Source organism: Nematostella vectensis, chromosome 8 (genome assembly GCF_932526225.1).
Source record: "Nematostella vectensis chromosome 8, jaNemVect1.1, whole genome shotgun sequence".
Taxonomy (NCBI): domain Eukaryota; kingdom Metazoa; phylum Cnidaria; class Anthozoa; order Actiniaria; family Edwardsiidae; genus Nematostella; species Nematostella vectensis.
In genome coordinates, this window is record NC_064041.1 from 13,985,311 (window position 1) to 14,008,719 (window position 23,409).

General features: G+C 42.7%; 1 protein-coding gene across 3 annotated transcripts; it reads left to right on the forward strand.

Annotated features, from left to right (window-relative positions):
- Positions 1 to 2,161: 2,161 nt before the first annotated feature.
- LOC116608279 (mycocerosic acid synthase-like polyketide synthase) lies at positions 2,162 to 22,412 on the forward strand. 3 transcript variants are annotated; one of them, XM_048731108.1, is made up of 15 exons: positions 2,163 to 2,349; positions 4,939 to 5,013; positions 6,643 to 6,754; positions 6,871 to 12,332; positions 12,450 to 15,026; positions 15,423 to 15,701; positions 15,853 to 16,017; positions 16,125 to 16,348; positions 16,473 to 16,655; positions 17,332 to 17,502; positions 18,152 to 18,463; positions 18,604 to 18,834; positions 19,581 to 19,902; positions 20,579 to 20,686; positions 21,157 to 22,412. In XM_048731108.1, exons 3-15 carry the CDS (start codon positions 6,675 to 6,677, stop codon positions 21,369 to 21,371), a joined length of 10,329 nt encoding a protein of 3,442 aa, XP_048587065.1. In that variant the 5' UTR covers positions 2,163 to 2,349; positions 4,939 to 5,013; positions 6,643 to 6,674; the 3' UTR covers positions 21,372 to 22,412. The 3 variants fall into 3 exon arrangements, with proteins under 3 accessions (XP_032225402.2, XP_048587065.1, XP_048587066.1); XM_032369511.2 differs by having other exon boundaries at positions 2,162 to 2,349; positions 6,643 to 12,332; XM_048731109.1 differs by lacking the exon at positions 4,939 to 5,013.
- Positions 22,413 to 23,409: the final 997 nt, after the last annotated feature.

The following is a 23,409-nucleotide window of genomic DNA, read 5'->3' on the forward strand; positions in this document are numbered from 1 at the left end:
GTCACGGTCCACCTCGGACTCCGAGCTGTCGTCGACAGTGTCATCAGAAGAAGGGGGAACCTCTCCATCGCTCGCCTTCGTCGGACCGTCGACCACCTCGTACCCCATCTCGGCCACGGTGCCCTCAGGAGGAGCGGTCATCTCCTTCAACTTCGCATCAACTTGCTGTAACGACATCACCTGCACCCCCTTCCCCAAAACGATCTGCGCCCCCGGGTTGGCGTCCATGTGTACGATATGCCCGACGTCGTACTCCATCGCGTCGACTTGCCGCAGCGACATCACCCGCACTCCCTCCTCAGGGTTGACAACAGCGTGGTCCCCTGACTGCTCCGCCACCTCCTTTGCCTTCTTCGCCTCCCACTCCTCACGCAAAGCTCTCTCCAAGTCGAGGAAGTCAGCCTCTCTCACCCTCATCTTCTTCTCCTCCAACTCCTTATTCACGTCCTCCACGTCCTTGTTCCACTCGTACTCCTCCACCTTCGTCGCTGCCATCTCCTTGGCCACCTCTGGAGAAGGCGACACCTCCGTTAGTAACTTCGCACCCTCCTCGCGCTGGCGGAGCCACTCTTTATCGGCTGCATACTGTCGACGGCGCTCCTCATCGGCTGCCTTCTCTCTCTCGTCTAACAGCGCCACCGACTCGGCACCACCGTGCGATATGGTGTTGCTGCGCTTCCTTCCCGCCTTCTGCTCCGCTTTCCACTCCCTCACATCCTTAGTCGCCTCCCTCTCTACCTGCCTGCAGACCAATGGCTCGTCGTGCTCCTCTCCCACCCAGCCGCACCATTTACACTTCACTTGCTGCCTCGTCTGACTCATGATCGTCTAGGATGTAATCGGTGAACCCCGTTAGTATGTAAAGCCACTCGCAGGGTAAACAGAGAAGGGCGTCTATAGAATCGTACACGGTAGGGATGGTGAAGAACTCACGTATTGCAATCGTACTTCTACGTGTTAACTTGGATACCAATCCTCCCATAGGGTGGTTGTGTTTTCCATCATCGGTGCCATCTTTTTATGCGTTTCTCGAAGGGCTACGTCATTGCGGTTTAGCCAATCTTATTCGTCGACCATCTTACCTGTTAGCGGATGTCGCTGCGCTCGACCGAGCAGAACGTTCGACTTCCTGTCCTATTGTCCCCTGGTCTCCGTATTTCTCTGATTGGTTCGTTGACCATGACGTCACACGCATGCGCGTTAGGCTCACTTGTCCCCTAGCACGGCCCTCATTACTACTTATTTCCCTTCCTTGATTCAATTCCAAACATGCCAGCACACAGCAGCGATAATTATCTCCACCGGAAAATCATTCCAATCCATCGTCAAGTAATTCACTAAAAACAAATGCGCTTGCAACAAATCCATGACAAACTCATCGACATGATTTGGCAATGCTCTTTAGCAGTAATAATTGTTGTCTGTTGTTAGAATAGGTAGGATGCATCTTAAGGCGGTCTCCACCTTCTTCTACTACAGGCAGTACACGCTAAATACTTCCCGCGCGCGAGGTAACTATGGTAACAAGCAGTCTTATGTCATATTTTGGCGAGACTAGAAAAGTAATTGCATTCCGAACACCGGAAAAGATTGTCACTCATACTAATCTGTCACGGGTAAGTTTAGGAGCTCAAGGATTAAGGAATACCATCGGTTGATTCCGTTTTACTTGAAAATATAGATATAGGAAAAATTGTCTATAGTTACTAAAACTGTCTGGTTTTGTTTTTAAACTGTGGCGATGTCGCCTTGTTGGGAGTTGATTTGTACACGCAAAACACTAATTCTACTGTACTTTCTAGGTGCTTGCAAAGGTGGTGGGGGGGGGGGGGGGGGGTGAGAAAGACGCGCGCACGTGAATAACTGGAGGTATTAGAGAGCTTAAGCAAGTCAACACGAACGGCATCAAAAACGGCGCGCGCGCTCACGAATTGCTGAAAAACGGCGTTGACGTCCGTGACAGGAAATCTAGAACGGCATTTTCCCTATTTTTACGTTCTACGCGCGCGGTCACGGACGTCAACGCCGTTTTTCCAACAATTCGTCAGAGCGCGCGCCGTTTTTGATGCCGTTCGTGTTGACTTGCTTAAGCTCTCTAATATCGCCAGTTAACTACGAAAACTTCGAAAGAAAATCAACTGATTCAATAGAAGCACAAGAGCAAATTAAAAATGAACTTAGACACAACGCTTTATTTAACCGCAAGATCAATCACTACGACACTTCTGAAGTCGAGCATGCGCAGTACATGCTAGTTATTAAGGGTGTATAGCTTAAAAGTCTGTTAACCTTTTGAATACTCTTATTCTCTATAGCTGCTCGACAAGGAAAGGCTCAAACTTTTCTGAGGTAAGATCTGAATTGTGGCATTAGCATCATTTGATAAACAAACATACAACGATCTTTTTTGCGAAAACTCGAATTTAGTTTACATTTCTATGTCGTCTAGTTTTCATCTTATATCTATCGGTTATTACGCATTTATTTCACCAGCACGAAGTGACGAGGTGAAGATGGATGTATGCGGAAGCTAAACAAAAATAAGTCTTGTTGCCTTTTGCAAGAGTTTCAGCCTGGGTAATTTCAGGACGAAATTCGACGAACATTAAATTTAGGTGTAGACACGCGAAAAAATGCATTGAATTCGGAAAACTCAGCTCTTCTTAAAGCCAAAATATTCTTAGAAATATTCTTAACTTGGAATTCGCAATATTTTTTGAAAAGGCTTTCAAACAAACTACGCCACTAGCTGAAAACCCTTTTGTTGTGTCATTGGTGTTATTTTGCTTCGTCTACCGTGAAAACTCTCTTAAGTCACTGGGGGTGTTTGTTTTGTCTACTGTGAAAACTCTCTTGAGACACTTAGTGTCAGAAAGAGATGAATAGAGAGATAGAGAGGGGGGGAAGGTGAGAGAGACAGAGGGAGGTATAGAGAAAGGGGGAGGAAGAAAATAAAGGGAGAGAGATGAGGAGGGGAAAGGGATAGCAAGAGGTGGCACAATGTCCTCAAGGGTTTTTAATTTCAGGCCCTGCTTTTGATATGGGCAATTGGAAAATGTAATGTGTGGTAAATTTCGTTTTAATTGTTATATCATAAATCCTTCTTTTACATTAAGTTTTTGTTTATTTTCTACTTTAATAATCATCCAATGAAACAAGCCCAGAGATGGATAGGAGGGCGAGAAATGGGAGATATTTTCACAACTTTCGCGCGGGTCTCTTGATTCGCATCGCTGTAAATTACTAAAAAAAAGAATCTGCAACTTTTAGGCTTTCATTTGGTATAAGACATTCTTGGATTTTGTGAAACGCGAAGTTAGGAATTGCAAGCCAGCTTTAGCTGGCTTTTTTGTTGTAGTTCAGCCGACCAGACTTTGCAAATAATTTCACAACTTTCGCGCGGGTCTCTTGATTCGCATCGCTGTAAATTACAAAAAAAGAATCTGCAACTTTTAGGCTTTCATTTGGTATAAGACGTTTAGGGATTTTATGAAACGCGAAGATAGGAATCGCGAATTTGTTTTCAGACTCCGGTCGGCTTCAGCTTGCTTTCTTGTAGTTCCTCCTTAACGTCAACGTTAGACGAAAAGCGAATTCGCTACAACTTTAAACTGCCCGTAACCTGTTATGATCGGACTACAGGGTTCAACAAGCAACTTTGAAGTGATCCTTTAATTAAGCACATGACAAGCTTACATAACAGTAGTGAGTCACGTGGTGGCGTAACTCCATATATGGGACTACTCACAACACAGCCTGCGTAACATCCGGAACATTTCTCCTGTAATTTTTATTCAACTTCCCCAGCGACGACTATTACTAAAATTTGTTTTTGGGCTGATCGAGAAAGAGGTGAAAAGAAAGGCAGTAATACATTTATAAAAGAATTCAATAGAACGTTCTATTCTGATTCAAGAAGTCCGATGTGCAGTGAATTTTTCAATTTATAATCAGTTGCCATTATGTACGCATGGAAAACAAGCTAAAGCGACCGTTCGGCTAATCTGGCTCAAAGAAAGCATAAAAAGCAAGCTCGATGAAAGAAATCTCGAGAAAATTGAATGAATTGATGCATGTAACCACAAATTTAATACGGAAATTACGCAGGAAAGTTGCGTGACAATGAATCCCACTCGGTGTTTACTCAAAACTCTTCTAACTTTTAGAACTTTTAACGAATTTTTTTTTCTCGCTGAAACCAGCTTATTATATTATCAACAGACCATTGGATTTTTTAAGCGGTGTATTTTGAAACTTTCCTGTAAACTTTAAAATGTCATGACACACGCGAGATCTCACAAAATACTCTACTTTTTTTTAAAGAGAAGGAGAATAGATTTTGAATTGTTTGTCTAAAGATCAGGGGTTAGTGTTATCGTTATTGCTCATTTTACAGTACACAGGGAATTGTTGGCCTTGCTTACGCGAGCAAACGTCCATGAACTTTTATCTCAGAGAATAGCATGCCAGAGATAAACGCAATAATATCATATCATATTGTGTCCAGAGTGCCTACACAAAATCCGGGTGAGATGCTTATTTCGTTTTTACTCAGGTCAAAGCAGTTTGCATCTCTTAATTCGAGAATCACGTTGAGCCTTATGTCCAAGGTTGTGACTGACTGACTGACTGACTGACTGACTGACTGACTGACTGACTGACTGACTGACTGACTGACTGACTGACTGACTGACTGACTGACTGACTGACTGACTGACTGACTGACTGACTGACTGACTGACTGACTGACTGACTGACTGACTGACTGACTGACTGACTGACTGACTGACTGACTGACTGACTGACTGACTGACTGACTGACTGACTGACTGACTGACTGACTGACTGACTGACTGACTGACTGACTGACTGACTGACTGACTGACTGACTGACTGGTTGGTTGGTTAATTCTGCTAACATTGTTTATCTGTATATAGACCATATGAGTCTTTTAATGATGATTCCATGAAATCGGGCACTCGGAGCGAAATGGAACTTCAAGAAAAAAGCAGGTACTATTTATAAAAAACTTTTACCCAATCATTACTTCTCTTACTTTCTAGACGTACTGTACCTACTAGAAAAGATTTGATGAACCAAAACGAAGATTAGCAAAACTACTTGTGTGATTTTGTATTTGTTTGTTCATTGTAAGTTTACTGGTTGAGTTCTCCGCACTTATATATGGCAATATATAAGTTAGGGACAGACCATTAGAAAAGTGAATGGGTGGAGGTGGAAGGGGGGGGGGGGGGGGGACAAAAAAAATCCATATACGATGAAAAGCCTGGAAAAAATGCATGCAGCCCGAACCAGACAGAAAAAAAAAGCATACAACAATGAAATAAATTAATGCACGCCTTCTTGGAGACGAAAAAAAAAAAAACATGCACGACTGAAACCTCCCCCACCCTCCACCCCCCACTTCACTTTCTAATTGTGCGTCCCTTACACACTTGTTGACATATTGGGCTTATTGAGTTTATTCGTGAAACCTCACATTAAAGCCTTTGATCATGCAAAATGTTACACCTGTAAAAGTTATATCTCAAGATTGTTGATTTCGTTTTGGTCAGGATCTTTGTGAATCGAAAAAAACGTGTAAAACTCTCAGGGGTTGGCGCTATATTGTTTCAAATCATCAGCATTTTTCCCAATACTGTTGAATAAGCTTTGTATGAGTGGAAGAGTAGTGAAACGTGAAAAGAAGCGGATTACCATTCTTCATTTAGCACCTCGAGTGTAGCCCTTGAGGCCGTGAAGGTAAAGACTGGTAAATTTCCGTAGCCTGTCGGTTGTATAACAACACCATCAACTTTGCAAATTTCGCAATGCATTAGCTTTGAATTCGCAAAAAAAATGTGGGTTTAAAGACCTCTCGCGGGTAGTAAGTTAGAAATTGGAACTAGATTTTTTTCGATATTTCCAAGGAATTTATTCGGTGGTCCGCTTGTCATATAATATATCAAGTTGGACTAAATCTCATATACGCAAATTGGAGTAGTTTGCAACTACAGGTTTTTATATTTTGTACCAAACCCCCTAGACTGCGATTTTGTTTGCACGTTCGTCACGTCTCACCGATTAATAATCCTCGTATCTATTTATGAATTTGCAAACTAGAAGCATTGGTGATTATATTCGCAAAAGATCAGTTCGATCGCACGCTTTGGGGCTACTAAACGGGTTTCGATTTGAAAGAATTTTTGAAAACAATTACCCGCGAGAGGCCCTAAAGGGTAGCAACACATTATGGATGCTCCATCTTTACCGTCCGCCCTATTGCTCGTTTGTGTGATATCTGAGCCTGCACAGATCGGCCTGCGAACTTGCCCCATCGAAATGGGGAAGGCTCCATTCTTATTTGTTATTTTTAAATCCCTTGGACAAAAGGTCAGAGCAATCGACCAGCCGTTGCAGAATGTATTTTAGCGAATTCTGCCAAATACATTATAGCAAAACTGACTATTCCTTCCAGTGGATATCTGATATATGAAAGTGTTTTTGAAAATGTGCTTGATAATTTCGATACTAACTAATTTATAATGTTTCATGAATTTGTATGGTAAGAATGTTCGCTTTAAAAAAAAAATCCCCCTCGCCCCTGGCTGATGTTTATGATATATCATTCTACAATACAGATATAAAGTGCAAAAACAAGAAAAGGGCAGAAATGACCACAAGAAAGGCCAGCGTGGATTTCAGATGTTTGTGGTTTCTATTGCACACGAGATCGTTGTCAAAATCGAAAATGGACTATATAGACTTGGATTAGCGGTTTTCAAAAAAAGCGCGCTTGTATTTGCCACCACCTTGATAATCATGAGTCTTCTTTGTCTGGGTTACATGCGCGCTGAGAAAACAGACTGGGCTCCTGAGGCATTCCACTCCAATGGCAATCACGAGCGAAATAACCTACGAGACGCGTCCAGGATCTTTCCAATTGTCGATGCATGGAGAAGTAACGTCATTTTTTCGGATGGTATTTCAGGGAACGTATTTGATCCTAGCTCAGATTGCTTCAAGGCTGCTGAAGATTTGGCCAGCACTGTTGCTAATAGAAGTTTCGCATTTAGGAATAATTGCGCCCAATGTAATCTGCCAAGTGCTATTTCTAAACTGACTCATGATGACATTAGAGAAATCACGTCTTGCGAGGGACATGCTGTATGTGATATTGGGCTTGCTTTTGTCAGTGACACTCTAGCATTTACAGGGGTTCGCGTTCAGCAAACATACTCTAATCACTCGAAGGCTAGTGCCAAAGGCATCTTGCTCACATTCTATATGAAAGAGCCACGCACCCAGAAGGAAAAAACTATGTTTGTTGCCTTTAGAGAAGACCTTTATTCTATCTCAAGGAAGCTTTCGTCTCAGTACGATTGCAGATCCACTCTTGAGTCGGACAGGAACAACGCGGACAAACTGTGGTCTATGGTCACACCTACACGGCAATACCTGCTGTACGCCTTACCGGCGCTAATTTTCATTGGCCTTGAATTTGCATTCCTCTTTTTCACAAGAAGTTTTTTTGTCTTAACAGCCCTCTTTGTTATCTCAATCAATGCTGCGTTATGTACAAGTGTTGCCTTTGGTGTTATATTTGCCTTTAATATCCCTTATCATGACTTCTTTTCTATTATCCCATTTTATGGGTTTTGTCAACATCTTGCTTTGTGTCTCATTCTTATCAAATCAGTCGAGGTAGTTTCTCCGTGGACATCCGTTCGACGTCAAATAAGAGAGTGTATGACCAAAACCGGTTTTGTCGTTACAGTTACTGCAATTGTTGCTATTCTTTTAAACTGTATTGCTGTGTGGTCCTGTGTTACTGGCGTCATTCACTTCATGTTACTATCGTTCTTTTATAGCCTTTTCACGTTTGGGTCTCTGTTTCTGATTGTAATGCCTGCTCTTGTCTGGATACAAAGGTGGTTTGGGCCCACAGAAAATCGTTTAAAGGCTAATGTACGATCTTTTGGAGTGAGAAAAGTCTCATGGAAATGGGCAAAACTTGTTTCGTCCTCAACAGGGAAAATAATTGTCTTCGGAATTGCACTTGCTATTGTAGCTGCTTGCGTGGCATATATTGTGGTCACTAATCCATCAGCACTCGGCAGTAACCGAGTGACCATGCTGTACGATAAACATGTCAAGGATGAGATGCGCTCAGGGGAAGACGTGATTTTGCTTGTACGAGACTTGGAATACGCGAACAACCATTTAAGAGCGTCTTTGGTAGACTTGGTGAACAGCCTTAGTTCCACGTCGCACAGCGCAGGGAAAGCGAGATCATGGCTGACCTCTTTTGAGCAGTGGAGGGAATCCGAGAAGCGACTATGCACGGGAGGGGAGTTCAAAGCTTGCCAGCAAATGTTTATGAATACTACAATTGGAACATTATTCAAGCATGATATCAGAGTTAGGAAGGGCGTGATTGTGGAATCGCTAATCCATTTGCCAATGCGTCAAGTCACCTCTGCAGTGAAAAGAGACTTAATTCAATTACTTAACAGGAGCAGGTTAACAAAAAACGTCATGATTCTGTGTAACGGCTTTGCATCAATAGAAGATGTCGACAGATTTAAAAGCAATGTGTTAATCTCAGTTGCTATTTCACTTCTGTGCGTTACGGTAGTTCTATTTCTGGTTACTGCAAGTATACGAGCTACGATCATCATTTTCTTTTCATTCCTAATGTTGGCATTAGAGCTGGTAACACTTCTATGCCTTTTTGATGTGCCTCTCAATCAGCTAACGTTTGTCTGTTCTTTCCCTGTTTTCATATTATCATTCTTGTGGAGTATTTCTGTGAGCCAGGTTTTTCTTATTTCTAGATTTGGACCAGGAAGGGCGACAAGGACAGTGAATTCGACATTTGTACCTTTGTTATCAGCGTTATTGGCTCAAATCATTTGCTCATTGGCGCTAGGGCTTGTTTTCACTAATCTTGACGTTGTCTTTCTACAAGTTATTCCAGCATTTTGCTTGCTTGGCTACTTGCATGCATCAGTACTTTTGCCATCTATTTTGTCGACATTTGAAATGCAACAACGCCGTCTTCAAATTCCGGATTACTTTTCTCAGCGGTTTTACAATAAGAGACCAGATGGTTTTCCAAAGCCTGTGAAGGCCAAACTAGTAGAAGAGCCATCAGCCAAAGTGACAGCAATAATTGGCATTGGCTGTCGATTTCCTCTTGCTCAAAACAAAGACGAGTTCTGGGAGGCACTGAAAAGTGGCGATTGTGGCACTTCAGACTTCCCAGAGAACAGAAAATCCGAATACCAACAGTTCAAGTCCGTCTACCACCCGAAACGCTTCGTTCCTGGCCGTATTTGTACCACCGCAGGATCATATCTAGGGAACATCAAAGGCTTTGATGCAGGTTTTTTCAACATCTCCCAACAAGAAGCGAATAGCATGGACCCTCAGCAGAGAATTTTACTTGAAGTAGTCTATGAGGCTATTGAAGACTCGGGTATGTCAATAGAGGACCTCCGGGCTTGCAGGACTGGCGTATTCGTCGGAGCAAAGACTCAAGACTATGGAGGTTTAGTACTAACTGATGACAATAAAACAAACTTGGACCAGTTTGCTGCAACTGGGACTGCACGAACTATCATTGCTAACAGAATTTCATTCTGCTTCAATTTCACCGGCCCAAGCTTCATAGTCGACACAGCTTGCTCATCTTCCCTTATAGCTCTCAGACTTGCAATTGAGAGCTTAGAAAATGGAGACTGCGAAGCTGCGGTAGTGTGCGCCTCTAACATCATACTCAGTCATATGAATCACATGGTATCCAGCCTGGCAGGCCTACTTGCCCCGGATGGACGCTGCAAAAGCTTTGACTCATCAGGAGACGGATACGGCAGAGGTGAAGGGTTTGCCGCAGTGATACTCAAGCTCAAGGACACAGCAGTAAACGATGGTGACGATATTTACTCAGAGATTGTCTCATGCGGTATGAATAGTGATGGATCCCAAGCAGTACCCATGACAGCTCCAAGTGTTCAAGGACAGGCTGAGTTGGCTCGATTCGTGTTAAAAAAGTCAGGTTTACAGGCAGATGACATCGACTACGTCGAGGCACATGGCACTGGAACAGCAATCGGAGACGTTGTCGAAATAACAGCGTTGTCTGAGGTTTACTGTGAGTCTATAAATGAAAACTCCCGTACCTTAAGGGTAGGATCGGTTAAGTCCAACATAAACCATACGGAGTCAACATCCGGTCTAGCGGGAGTCATAAAGCTGGCGCTTATGATAAAAAATGGCCACTTTGTCCCTACTGTTAACGTGCAGACTGTGAACCCTGCATTGAAACTTGACGAAAGGAGAATGACGCTGCAAACAGTCGAGGAAAAATGGGAGCGAAAAAATGGAAAACCCAGGATCGGTGCCGTGAGCTCTTATGGCTTTGGCGGAAGCAATGCTCATGCAATACTACGCGAGTTCATCTCTTCTGACCAAAGCCCGACCATGAAACAAGCTAAAGAAGATCATGTGCTGACATTGTCTGCGAAAGAGAATGAGAGCCTCCACAAGGCCGCTAAGACGCTGTCCGCGTGGTTATCAGAAAACAAAGACCTTCATGGCAGAATAGCGGAAGTTTGTTATTCTTTGAATAAGAAGACTATTCATCCTCATCGAATGGCAATTGCGTTCGAAACTGTCGACGAGGTCATCAAGCTACTACAAGATTTTGGAGCGGACACAAATAATTGGGAGACTGATGTATCCTATGGTGTTGCGAAAGAGGTGAATCGAAAAGTAGTGTTCATGTTTGGGGGACAGGGACCCCAGTGGTACGGTATGGCAAAAGAGCTGCTTGACAAGGAACCCGCTTTTTTGAGCACTATAAAAGAGATTGACGGTCTGCTAAAGGATATCGGAGAAGAATGGAATCTGCTTGAGGAACTAACTGCCACAGAAGAAAAGTCAAGACTAGACGATTTAGTCATCGGGCAGACCGCTACGTTTGCATTGCAGTGTGGAATTGCTCGACTGCTGATCTCTTGGGGAATTCGTCCCTCTGCCGTCATCGGGCACAGTCTGGGCGAGCTCGCAGCAGCTGCTATTTGTGGAGCTCTCCCCTTGAAAAATGTGTTGTCTATCGTTGTGCTCCGAGCAAGTCTACAGCATGAATGCCAACAAAGTGGATTGATGGCAGCTTTGGGGATGTCAGAAGAGCGCGCAAGATCTCTTCTTTGTGAACTAAAGCTGGACTCTACCGTGAACATCGCAGCAGTGAATGATGCACAGAGTGTAACACTTTCTGGCGATGAGCAGTCAATTGAAGCTTTCCAAGAACACTTAAAACTAAACAATATAACGTGCACTTGGAAAATTCTTACCACTGTACGTGCATTTCACAGCTTTCACATGGCTCCAATCAAGACGACTTTCCAGAGGAAAATTTCTAAAATGCGTCTCTTACCAGTCGATGGCGGCATTTGTTTCTACTCTTCTGTAGAAGGAGCAGAACTGCCAGGAAAAGAGCTCAATGAGGAGTACTGGTGGAAAAACATCCGACAACCAGTTGAGTTCCACAAAGCCACTCTGGCTCTTTTGCGCTATGGTTATCGAGATGTCGTAGAGATCGGCGCTCAACCAACACTTGCGCACTACGTCAGTCAAATCGCAGCTCAAGAGCAAATCAAAGGTGACGACTTTCCTCGTGTCATTCCAACGCTTTCATCAAGGAAAATCTCAGCGCAGCATAAGACGTTTTTGAAGAATACTGCATGTCACTTCTTTACTTCAGGCTACCCAGTTCTGTTAAGCCGCGTGTCCCCTTATTCCGACAAGTCCAAATTCATCAGACTCCCGCTGTATTCATGGCACGAGAAGGAATATTGGTTCAGGTCCAAGGATCCCGACAAAAGTGTTCTTCCGCTTCATACAAGAACAGATGATGTCGTTCTTTCTCATGAGCACCCATTTCTCAGCAAAACAGTTCAAACCAAACCATTCATTGGTTTAACATGCTGGGACACTGAGGTAGACACGTACCACCTCCCTTATCTCAAAGACCACACTCTTACCCAAGGAGGAACTATTATGCCAGCCGCTGCATACCTTGAGATGGCTTTTGCGATGTCCAAAGAAACCTTCATGTGCAGCTCGCTAGAACTTAAAGATGTCAAGTTTAGAGCAGTGCTGACGCTACCAGAAGGGCAGATTCGAAACATGAGGATGCGCCTTGAGAAACAAGGAGGAGCAGGCGAAGCAAGATACCAAATCACAAGCGTACAGGAAGACCTTTCAGAGATTTTGCTGTCTAGTGGAAGGATAGCTTGTGACGTTGAGCCTCTATCCGAAAAAGGTAAGTGGTCATTTTTGAAATATTTATCGGCCATTGCCAAAATATTTATTATTTATCTTTTATTACTTACCTACATAACTACTTTTTATACTTTCTTATTCATCTATTCATTTATAGCTTTGTCAAGTGAGCTTTCTCTCGGAAACGATGTCAAAGAGCTAATGCAGAACATGGAGGAGTACCCAATCGAGCAGTTTCAAAGGGTGAGAAGACGCTTAGGTTTTTCGTTTGGACCTGCTTTCTCGCATATAAAACGAATTTGGAAAAGTTCCAGTGAAATCCTGTGTCTTGTGGAAACAGATGAGATAGAAGAACAGAGCAGCTACGTCTTTCATCCATGTATTCTCGACACCTGCCTTCAGGCAACCATACCTGATAAAGAATCGTCAGTTTCTACTTCCACGAGACTTCCCACTGGATTTGAAAGTGTAAAAGCTATTTTCTCACCTGTTCCTCGACAAGTTTTTTGCCATGTTAATCAATCACCGTCTGGAGAGTTTGACATCACTCAGATGACGCTTGAGGGAAGACCTTTCTTGCAAATGAAGGGCCTCAAATCTGAAGCATTAGACTCGTCAGGCAAAGGTGATCAATCCACTCTCGACTACCTTTCCTTCAATGTAACTTGGGAACACGCAGACATTCCCGAGTCAGGCATCGTCGCTTGGAAAGACGTCGTGTATGTTGTACTGAAAGACTCCCTGGGATATGCTGACGCCTTCGTCTCAGGACTGAAACTGAAGGGTGCGAATGTTATCGCCCTTAGTGCACCTGAATCAAACAACTTTCAAACTAAATCTGACGAGCGAAGGGTAGAGGATGCTGTCTTAAGTGGAATTGCCCAGTCAAAACAAGAGCATAAAAAGTTGAAGGTTGTCACATTTTGGCCAATCCAAGCTCAAAGTTTGCCAGAGTCTTACAAGAGCATTGATCATATTCAAAATTTGTCGTTGAGAAGCTCCTTTAGCCTGATAAAATTGATGATGAACGCAGACATTGACAATGGGCTGGTTTTGATGGTCACAATGGGAACACAGTTCTTGTCTGATGTAATGGGAGCAAGCAGAGCAGAGCCAATGCCATGGTCGTCTATCGTGTGGGGGATGCGAAGATCCGCTGCAATAGAGGCACCTGCTGCACTTGGACTGAAAGTTGTCGACTTGAGTAACCAACCGACAGAAAAAGAAACACAGGCTTTGATTAACGAAGTTATCACAGAAGATAGGGAGATGGAGGTCGCGTATTCTAATGGAAAAAGGTACGTGAACCGGTACGTCCGCCTTACAGAAGAAGATGTCTTAGGAGATGTTGCCTCCAATGTAGCAACACAAAAAGCAAGGGATGTCTACCTTTTTAAGAGAAATGGATCAAATGCCAACATTTGCTTCAAGGAGCTTACGAAGTCAAGCATTCAAAAGGGGGATGTAGAAATAGAGACAACAAATCTCTATTCACTCAAGGAGCAAGTTTGCGATTTCGTAGAAGCATCCAGTTGCATCGCATTTAGTGGCGTCGTGACTGGTGCCAACTCAACAAGCTCACGCTTCAAAACAAATGACAGGGTATGTGGCATTATGTCTCCATGTAGAGTCGGGGAAAAAGTTCGAGGTAAAGAAGCGAGGCTGATGATCCAACCAGAGGCACTCAATGGCATGCAGGCAGCAACGCTACCCATCAACATTATTCTTGCCTGGAAGATTCTAAATCGTGCTCTTTCTGACAAGAAATCAGCCTTCGTGTTGATTCATGAAGGAGACACTGGAGCTGGTTACACTGCAACAGCTATCGCAAATGCAATGGGACACAGAACTGTCTGCTCTACAACACAAACTGGAGACAAAGCCATGAAGGCGCTGCTTCAAGATGTTGGAGTAGAAGCTATTATGGATCCAAATTGTTTCCTACTAGGGGAAGAGTACGACAATCAATTTGATGCTGTAATATTTTTGTCCCACCCGCATACTTGGTCCATGAAGCGCAGTTACTCTGCTTTGAAATCTAACGGGAAACTGGTGGTTGCGTGCGACAAATTTACAGGCCATGCTATTCTTCCTGGAGATAGGTCCTTCTGTTATGACAGGATCAGTCCGAAAGAGTTGCTGACTGAAGGAGATGAAAGTTTTGAAGAAATGTGGCTCAGTTGCCAGTCGATGTTAACGAAAACTGGAGTTCTTGACAAACTTCTTGCGATACCTCAAGAGATCACGAACGTTTATAATGCAGTCGTAAAGTGGAATATCAATGGAGAAGTCCAAGAGAAAGTATCGACTTTATACAGGTCTTTTGTCTTTGACGGCAGTGCATCTCCAAATGTCGAGATTGCTGGACTAGACCACTTCGGGATGAAACATGACAGGACGTACATGGTTGCGGGAGGTGTTCGGGGTTTTGGATTTGAAGTCGCCCGATCAATGGCAGAGAACGGCGCAAAGACAATTGTTCTTCTAGCGAGGTCATCCCCAGACGATGCTAAGAAACAAGAGATCAAAGAACTCGAAGAGAAGACAGGTGCCCGTATAATTATTGAGCAAGTGGATTTATCCAGTGAGAGGCAGATGAAGGCGCTAGAGCTGAAGCTGAGGGAGCTTCCTAGTATGGCAGGCATTGTCCATACGGCGGTTGTATTAAACGACGCGTTCGTGCACAACATGGATCTTGACAGTTTCAAAGTTGTATTGGCACCAAAAGTAACAGGTTAGTGTGATTTGTATACTTATAGCAATGCTATCATTTCCATAAGCTATTCCTGCAAATATGACAGAAGATAATAAAGGTCTGGGTCGTAAAAAAAAGTATTAAACATAATTATTTTCATTGTTGAAATGCAAACAATCATAAGCCATACTACATTGCAATAGCAGGGGGGATGGCTGGATAGCGGCTGCCTCCTAAATATCACATTCAAATACGTGTCCTTATAAACATCATACTTTTAAATCGGGTGTTTCTCAGCTTCCAAAATTTAAAACTGACCCCTGAAGCAATTCTTCAGGCTCTCCATCTTCAAAAGCTCGCTCTCAAGAACAAAGATCCTTTTGACGCCAATTTATTGTATCAAATAACGGCTACTGAAGATCAGTTTGTGTTTAGGGGCGTATCTACTTCACAAGATGAGTCTTCAGATGGACCTCGATTTCTTCGTCTTGTTCTCTTCTCTCGCTTCGGTGATGGGCGGTCGAGGTCAGTCCGCGTACTCAGCTGGAAATGCCTTCAAGGACGGGCTGGCAGCATACAGACGTCATGTTCTTGGTCTTCCTGGCCTCGCCATCAACTGGGGACCTATTGGCGGTGCTGGTCTTCTGACAAGGCAGCAGAAGATCGCAAAGATGCACGCGGAGTATGGATTTGGGTTACTTGATGCTGCAAGAGGTGAACACAGATTCGTATGAAGTTGTTTCAAACTTTAATAACAGTTCTTTCAACTTCAATGTTTTTGTTTTTTTTGCGGTATTTCTGTGACTGGAATAAATATACCTAGCTTTTGGGGGTATGTGACTTGTCTTGTTCCTTGGGTTGTTAGGTGCAAATTTCCTGCTCGAGATCCTGAAGTGCCAGCCAAGCAGGTGCCAAGTTACTTTGTCCGAAATCGATTGGCCACGATTTTTTAAGTCGAACGAAGAATCTGCCCTATCGAAACGAGTTGAGCATTTGAGGGAAGAAGTTAACCACCTAGAACAACACGCAGGCAAGTACTTCTCAAACATTCAAAACAGCGCACACGACAATGCTTCGAGCACTGATTTGCTAAACTAAGTCAAGATTGAATTATATATGTAGCTATTCGCTTATTAGATGCAACTGCCTCATTGGCGTCTCGTACCCTATTTGAGAGAGACACAGCCGCGAGAAACCAGTTGATCGAGGAGTTTGTTATCACAACATTGACACGTTGTTTTGAAATGGACTCCTTCTCCGAGACTGACCAAATGACAAGCTTGTACTCGTTTGGGGTGGACTCAATTACCGCACTAACTCTAAAGGTGGCCTTCGAGACATCACTCCAGATATCTTTTGAGGTAACAATCTCTCATACTATGCTTTAGCATAGGAATAGTCATAAATGTTTTCTTAGAAAATGTATTTTGTCAGTCCTGTTTAGGTTATTATCATTATATTTAGTGTCTAATTCAAATGTTGCAGACATTCTACTTCCTGCAACCAGACACAAACGCACAAAAAGTTATAAAAGACATCCAAGAAATGATATCTCATCCTGAAGTCAAGCAAGAAACCCAGAAGAAGCAGGATTTTGCAGGCAACACGGTGATCGAACAAGAAGACAACGAATTCAGGACTACCAATAATCACAAAAATGGACCAAATGTAATTACACTTCCTGAAGGTTATTCAGGGGTGCTTTGAGCTAGAGTGAAGTTGTGGAACACGAGAAGTCGTGGAAAATGCTGTTTTTTTTTCTCGACTCCCGTGTTCCTCGGCGTTACGCGGGCTCAAAGCACCCTTGAATCATATTCATTTATGAGGGTGCAAACCAATACCAGCACAGTATTCATATCACATCTACACACTGTAAACTCCAATACAAGTCTACTGTGCTAAAGCACGAGAGGGTTTGAATAGATAGCAGGGAAAGACTGGGGGTTGATGAGTTATTAAACAGTAGCATTAAATTTTGATATAGATCCTTGCTCGGCTAAGAGTTGGCATTATTTTTAATGCAGATGTCTACTGATTAGCAAAGACAGCACATTGAATATATTTTAGCCAAAGCATTTACTGTCATTTAAGAGTTAGCTTATTTTAGAACTTTCAGCAGTTTACTTTATTTCATTGATCTCAACGCCGTACAAGTGAACTACTCACTTTATAATTAGGTACCTGCCTCGGGCACACCATTGCCCATATTATACCGATCATCCGCTTTTATGTTATCTACTACTTACTACCCAAAATATAGCGTTAACTAACGAACAATGATAACCCAGGAATATAAGCTTTGGTGTCTGCATTCTAACGTTATATCACGTGTTCATCAACGCAGGACGATTCCTTTGGGGAAAGCAAAGAGATGGATGGTCTATCGGACAAGCCATCCGTGAAGGTGGTCCCTGTCTATACCCCGGACGAGGCCGAGGTCAAGCTCTTTTGCATCCATCCTTCGCATCGTTACGCCATGAGTGTCGCACCATTCGCCTCTGGTTTCAGATCTCAAGTACGTTCACCTAAACCACTTTCTAGTATGAAAGTTTATAAGAGGACAGGCCGTAGCAGGGGGTGGGGCACTACGGGCACGTGCCCCCCCAAATAGTTAAAAAAGTTATTAAAAAATGACCAGTAGGGGCGTGGCTGTGCCCCCATTGTTTTCTTAACGTTTCTGTATCGTGCCCCCCAATAATTTGAGGCCTTCAAGAGGGGTAGTTTATCACTCATATGATTAGTCGAAATGTAAATGAAAAATCTGACTATCGAGTTTCTCTTTTATTTTGATGCTATCTTAAATAAATAAAGAGATCTACTTTCTAATTATCATTCTGGATGTAAATACAACCCTATTTCCAATTCTCCATAAAAAGGAAAAAAATATGACAAGCCTTTTCTTACGTGCCCTTTGATTGGTAGGCTGGGTGAACGTATACATCTTGTGGAATACTCAACTTTGAATATAAAAGAAAAGAAAAAGGAAAAGAGAAGGGCCTGAATGGTGGTACCTGATTTGTGGTTAACGGTCAAAAAATAGGCGTTTTACGGTTACGGGTAATGTTTTGGCATCTTTATAACTGTTAAAGGTTATTATTCTCACATCTTTCTCAAATTTACGCTTAATGGTTAACGTCATTTCCATTTCGTTTCTAATATTTCAGACCCTAGTTTCTATGTACTCCATTGGATACACCGACCCAACTTTTCTTGGCAGTTGGTCGAGTGTGCGCGAGCTAGCCACACACTACGTTGCCCTGATGCGAAACGAACAGAAACACGGGCCATACTTCATCTGTGGGTATTCCTTCGGAGGCCTGGTGGCATTTGAGATGGCCTCCATATGCACTGAACAGGGGGAGAAAGTGGCGTTTGTCTGCATGATTGACACTTACGTGTGGTCACCGTCATCTGGAGGATTTGGGAGATTTACATCGCACTTTTTGCAAGATATAACACCAGAGGATCAAGTAGAGGTACATGCACATATTGTATTTAAATCTAGCTTGTGGATTTTATATTATAACTCATATATGCAGAAATAAACAAACACCTGACGACAAATTAAAAAAGAAATAAATGGAAAATTAAACACTTATTATATTTTTCTGTCAAGCTCCAATTCGAGGAGTACATGTTGAGAATCGCTGTCAAAAGTTTGAAAATGAGAGAGGACGAGTACCAGAGCTTACGCAAAAAGCATTCGATGTCGGAAATGTTGGATTTGCTGCAAAAACGGAGCCGCGACTTGGACCTGTCTCTCTTCAGTTTGCAAGCCATGTGGGACAGCTTGCTTCACGACCAGGTCATCTCAAGTAAAACGCACGATGAATGGGAGCCACCAAAGGTAATTCCTTGGTCTAATTCCTGTTTTCTGGCTGCTTTGCTTCCCGATCCGTCTTCAGGGCCGCTGTTTACCCTAAAACCCGTTCTGAAGCTAGAACTCCATTACTAGTAAACCCACAAATCCCGTTCCTTGGTGTTAAAGTAAGCGCGAACTCAGGTTCTCGTCTTACCTATTCAAGATCTTGTTAACTTCAGTCGATTTCACTTTCGTCGCTATATTATTTTGTTCTCCTTCTTCATTCCTTTCTTCAGGGGAGTAGCATGCCTCGAAATATATATATATATATATATATAATGATGGTTGAAAGCTTTCATAGAAAGTGCTCGATACTCGAAAGTAGAGCGGTGTATAGTGTTGGTTTGAGAAAAATACAAACTACATAGGTTTCCCTACAGGTCTGTTTCGTGGGATTTTTAAATCCCCTGATGAGAGGGCAACCACGAAACAGACCTGTAGGGAAACCTATGTAGTTTGTATTTTTCTCAAACCAACACTATATATATATATATATATATATATATATATATATATATATATATATATATATATATATATATATATATATATATATATATATATATATTTTTTATGTTTTTTTTTTTTTGGGGGGGGGCACAATACAGAAACATAAAGAAAATATTGGGGGCACAGCCACTCCCCTACTGGTCATTTTCTTATAATTATTTTTGGGGGGGGGACCTGCCCCACCCCCTGCTACGGCCCTGTTCTTATAGCGTGTTTCTTAGGTTCAATACGAGGGCCCTGTCCTGTACATCCGTAGCGAGAATCCCAAGTACTCCCCCGTCTTGTGGCACTACAAATCCTCCGACAGGGCGTGGGCAGACGTGCTCCCTGGCCCCACGGACGTGTGCATGTGTCCCGGGGACCACTACTCTATGGGGCAACTCCCAGATGCCCGACCTGTTGGAATGATAATGGTCAACTCTATCAGCTTTCGGTACAGAACGATGTTCCCTGAGCTGTACCAAAGAGCTCCTGGCTACAAGCAGCGGAGGGCCCTGAAGAGATTCACGACAGGAGTTGTTGTTGTCCTCTATGGGGAGGGTGGTGAGTATAGTGGGGAGATTTGTAGAGAGTGGGCACAATCTTATTCTAAGGTTACACTAACTCCACCAGTTATTGCGAAGGCACAACAGAGCTAGCTCCAAATCAAGTGCCCCCGTGTGTGTATTGCTTATAAGCACTGTTACCGAGGGTCACTGGTCACAGCCAAAGGGTTTATTGCTTCCCCATTGTTTTTTTACGTCCCTTTAGGTTAGTCCCTTCCGATTCAGGTTAGTGTAAGTTTGAAACTGTACCACCGGTTTAGTGTCTTTACCCAAGAAGACTGGAAACGCAGGAAAATAATTTCAACTCACTTTGTGACACATATTCAAATCAAGGCTGCACGAATTGGGAAAAATCCCCAGCTAGAGTCATGGATGTGTTTACAGACACGACAAATTTTACACCTTGCAAACCGGGATTTACTTATATTAACGTTTACTTGCTTACATTTTTGGGTCACATACGCTCTGGGGTTTACGTTTGACAAGGCCAATGGCAAGCCTATTGATATTAAGTGTAATCTAGTAAAGTTATTTTGCCAGCGTTTTTAGAGAACAAAATTTCCCTCCCACAACCGCCCACCCCCCAAATCGGTATCGTTTAACAGAGATGTTTGTTTTTTCGAGGTTCCACTGAATTCCATATTAATAATTAATGCCAGCATTTCTATTGACAGGGAAAAGAAGCAAAGCAGGGGAGCTTACTGTCAATCTAAACAGAGAGTTGCGCTTTAAAAACACCAGCAGGTTCGCACAATCAGCTAGCATCACGATCCCTCTCAAAGGTATGTATGTAACATGTCTGTTCCCTTTTTCTTTGGCAACCCAGAGCCTCAAAATGGGTGGGTACTGCCGCCGATTATTTTTTTTTTAGATAAGTATTTAAAAATATATATTGACGACTCAAGTCGAGGCAAAGGCAACTTGAGATCCCCCTTTGCAGCTAAGCAGAAACGCTTCTAATGACAACAGTAATTGACTACAGTATATATTTGGACTTTTTATTGGGAGTCTGACAAAAAACGCACCCCCTCCACCCCTATGGGCCTGTGGAATGGTACAGATCAGTACCCCCAGGAGGAGAACCGGGTGATATCCGGGTGATATCCGGGGGATAGGAGGGATCACACAAAGCTATTTTATATATCTCTTCAAAAATGTCATATTTAGCGCTCTTTACAAATCTATAAATATTCTTGTTTACTGATACTAATGTGGACTGTGGCCAACTAACTCCATTCGAATTATATTTCAGAGGTGCGTTCTGTTCTACCTGGGAAGTATGTCACGCACGCCACTAGAAAATGGGCAAGGAAGTCACGTGACCCTCTTCTGCGTGACCTCGGGAATGTGGTCTCGATCTTCGCTAATCGCACCTACGACTTCGAGTTTGCAAACATCGAGGAAAGGCAATTATTTGTGTCTCTGGCTGAAGTCGTTTTCGACGTAAACATCGCAGATCTATTCTAGTCAACTCGTAATACCTACGCCATACTACGTTTGCGAACGTAGTGCGCGGTGCGACTATAGGCCTAGAGTTTAGGGAGCGATCACTTTATCTTACAGGGATGGCAACCACATTGTTCGCTAATCCATATGTTTTTTCTATGCAATGTCACTTGTACCTTTTAGCCAAGGATTGCATGCTCGATTTTTATTTCTTGTGATGCTAGCTTGAGCGAAATTATTTAGATAGAAATGTCTGTTTTTTCTATAACACCATATTTTGGTCCGTAGCAAATCTAGGTGTGTGTGGCTCACAAGGCTGGTTCTCACGCAAGCGCAACACAAGAGCTTCTAGCTTTTGGATGGAGCAATGAACGTAGCTGTACACTAGCCTCCTCCGAAGGCGTCTCAAGTAATTTTGGGAAAAAGGCTTTTTGTTATTTCGGGCTTCCTGTGGCGTGTTCAAGAAAGAGTGGGGCCTGGGTCGGGATGCCTGTGTAGGAGGCTAGCTCTGTACACAAGCCTTTATTGCGTTTGCTCTTTTACATTATCAATTGTCGCCTTTGTAGCGCTTGCATTTATGCGTTCGAGACCAGCAATGTGACAGAGAAGTGTGTTTTAGGGGTAGCGAATGGTCAATCCAAGAAATTCCGAGACGGCCGAGAAGGCCGTTTTCAAAATCCGAGAAAACGTGATTTTGCTTTTTTAAAAATCCAAGAACGAGACGTCGACTCTCTAAATTTTCTAAGAATTCAAGATCCCTTAAAATTTGGGGAGAATTTCAACATTTCTAGGGACCATTTGCAACCCTTCCTTTTTACGCGTGAAGTTTTGAATGTGTGATGCTAGGATTTTCCTTTATTCCAGTCATCGGTATTGAATATAACTAATATAGTGCAATGTTTACGTATTAGACATTAAGAAAATTCATTTGCAGTATATACTTGTACATGACTATTTTTCATTGATTGAAGATGATATAGACATAATTTACTATGAAGCTTCAACGGTTTTTTTATCTAATTTTGTTACTTTTGATAATCTTTTAATAAAATATTTTTCGTATTTTATATGTCATTATTTGCTTGCATTTGTAGAAGTCTTGCTCTTGGTGTCCATAACAACATTTAAACTTCTCAACACTACAGCTATCCCATCAACTCAACCACAGTTACCCCATCAACTCAACCACAGTTACCCCATCAACTCAACCACAGCTACCCCAACAACTCAGCCACAGCTACCCCATCACCCCATCAACTCAACCACAGCTACCCCATCAACTCAACCACGTTGCTGTCTTTTTTTTAGGTCAAGCTTTTTTAATATACACGGCTTGTGCAAATGCTATTGAGTCCTTAACTTTTAAGCAAAACCGAGAATGTTCATTAGAAATCGTCTTTCAACGTGTCAGGGAGGTACGTTTTTAATAAATTAAAAGATTTTGTTTCAAAAGCTCTGTGTAACAAGTAAAACCGTTCTGGGCATCCCTCGATAAATAAGATTATTTTTCCCCTTTTTTCCTGGCTACTTTTCCTTTCGTAACCGGTAGTGGTAATACACCTATTCCAAATAAGGTTGCACTTTGAATCCATGTGTCGTCACCAGCAGTAGTTCATGGGTAACGGCTAAATCTGGTATTTAAAGGCCACGAAAAAATTTTCTGTAGGAAAATAAAGAATAATGTTTAAGCTTTCCCAAATTCTATTTGTTTTTATCTCCGCTTATTTACTCACTTATTTGATTCCCATGAAGCACTGCGGGCTACGACACATGGATTCTCCTAGCGCGATTCCATTTGAGATAGGTATTTGATATCCCCTCGTCTTAGTGCCTAAAGCGGTGTATATTACGGTGTCTAAAGCGGTGTATATCACGTTGTCTAACCGAGTAAAAGCGGTATGTTTCGGGAATGAAACGGGCACTGAATGTTTCGGGCAAACACTCCATCATAGGATACCTTCTGGCAACCACGATTTAAACTTAGTTATATAACTTTCCCCAAACCTCCAAAATTCTAAAATCAAATTTGTCATGTTGATAATAATGTAAACACTAATTT

Bases quoted from the DNA above. Each gene is read 5' to 3' on its own strand.
- LOC116608279 (XM_032369511.2), top strand. From the start codon at position 4,967: ATGAAATCGGGCACTCGGAGCGAAATGGAACTTCAAGAAAAAAGCAG. The intron at 15,702-15,852 runs GTGAACACAGAT...TTGGGTTGTTAG, and splicing joins GTTACTTGATGCTGCAAGAG to GTGCAAATTTCCTGCTCGAG. The intron at 20,687-21,156 runs GTATGTATGTAA...ATTATATTTCAG, and splicing joins CATCACGATCCCTCTCAAAG to AGGTGCGTTCTGTTCTACCT.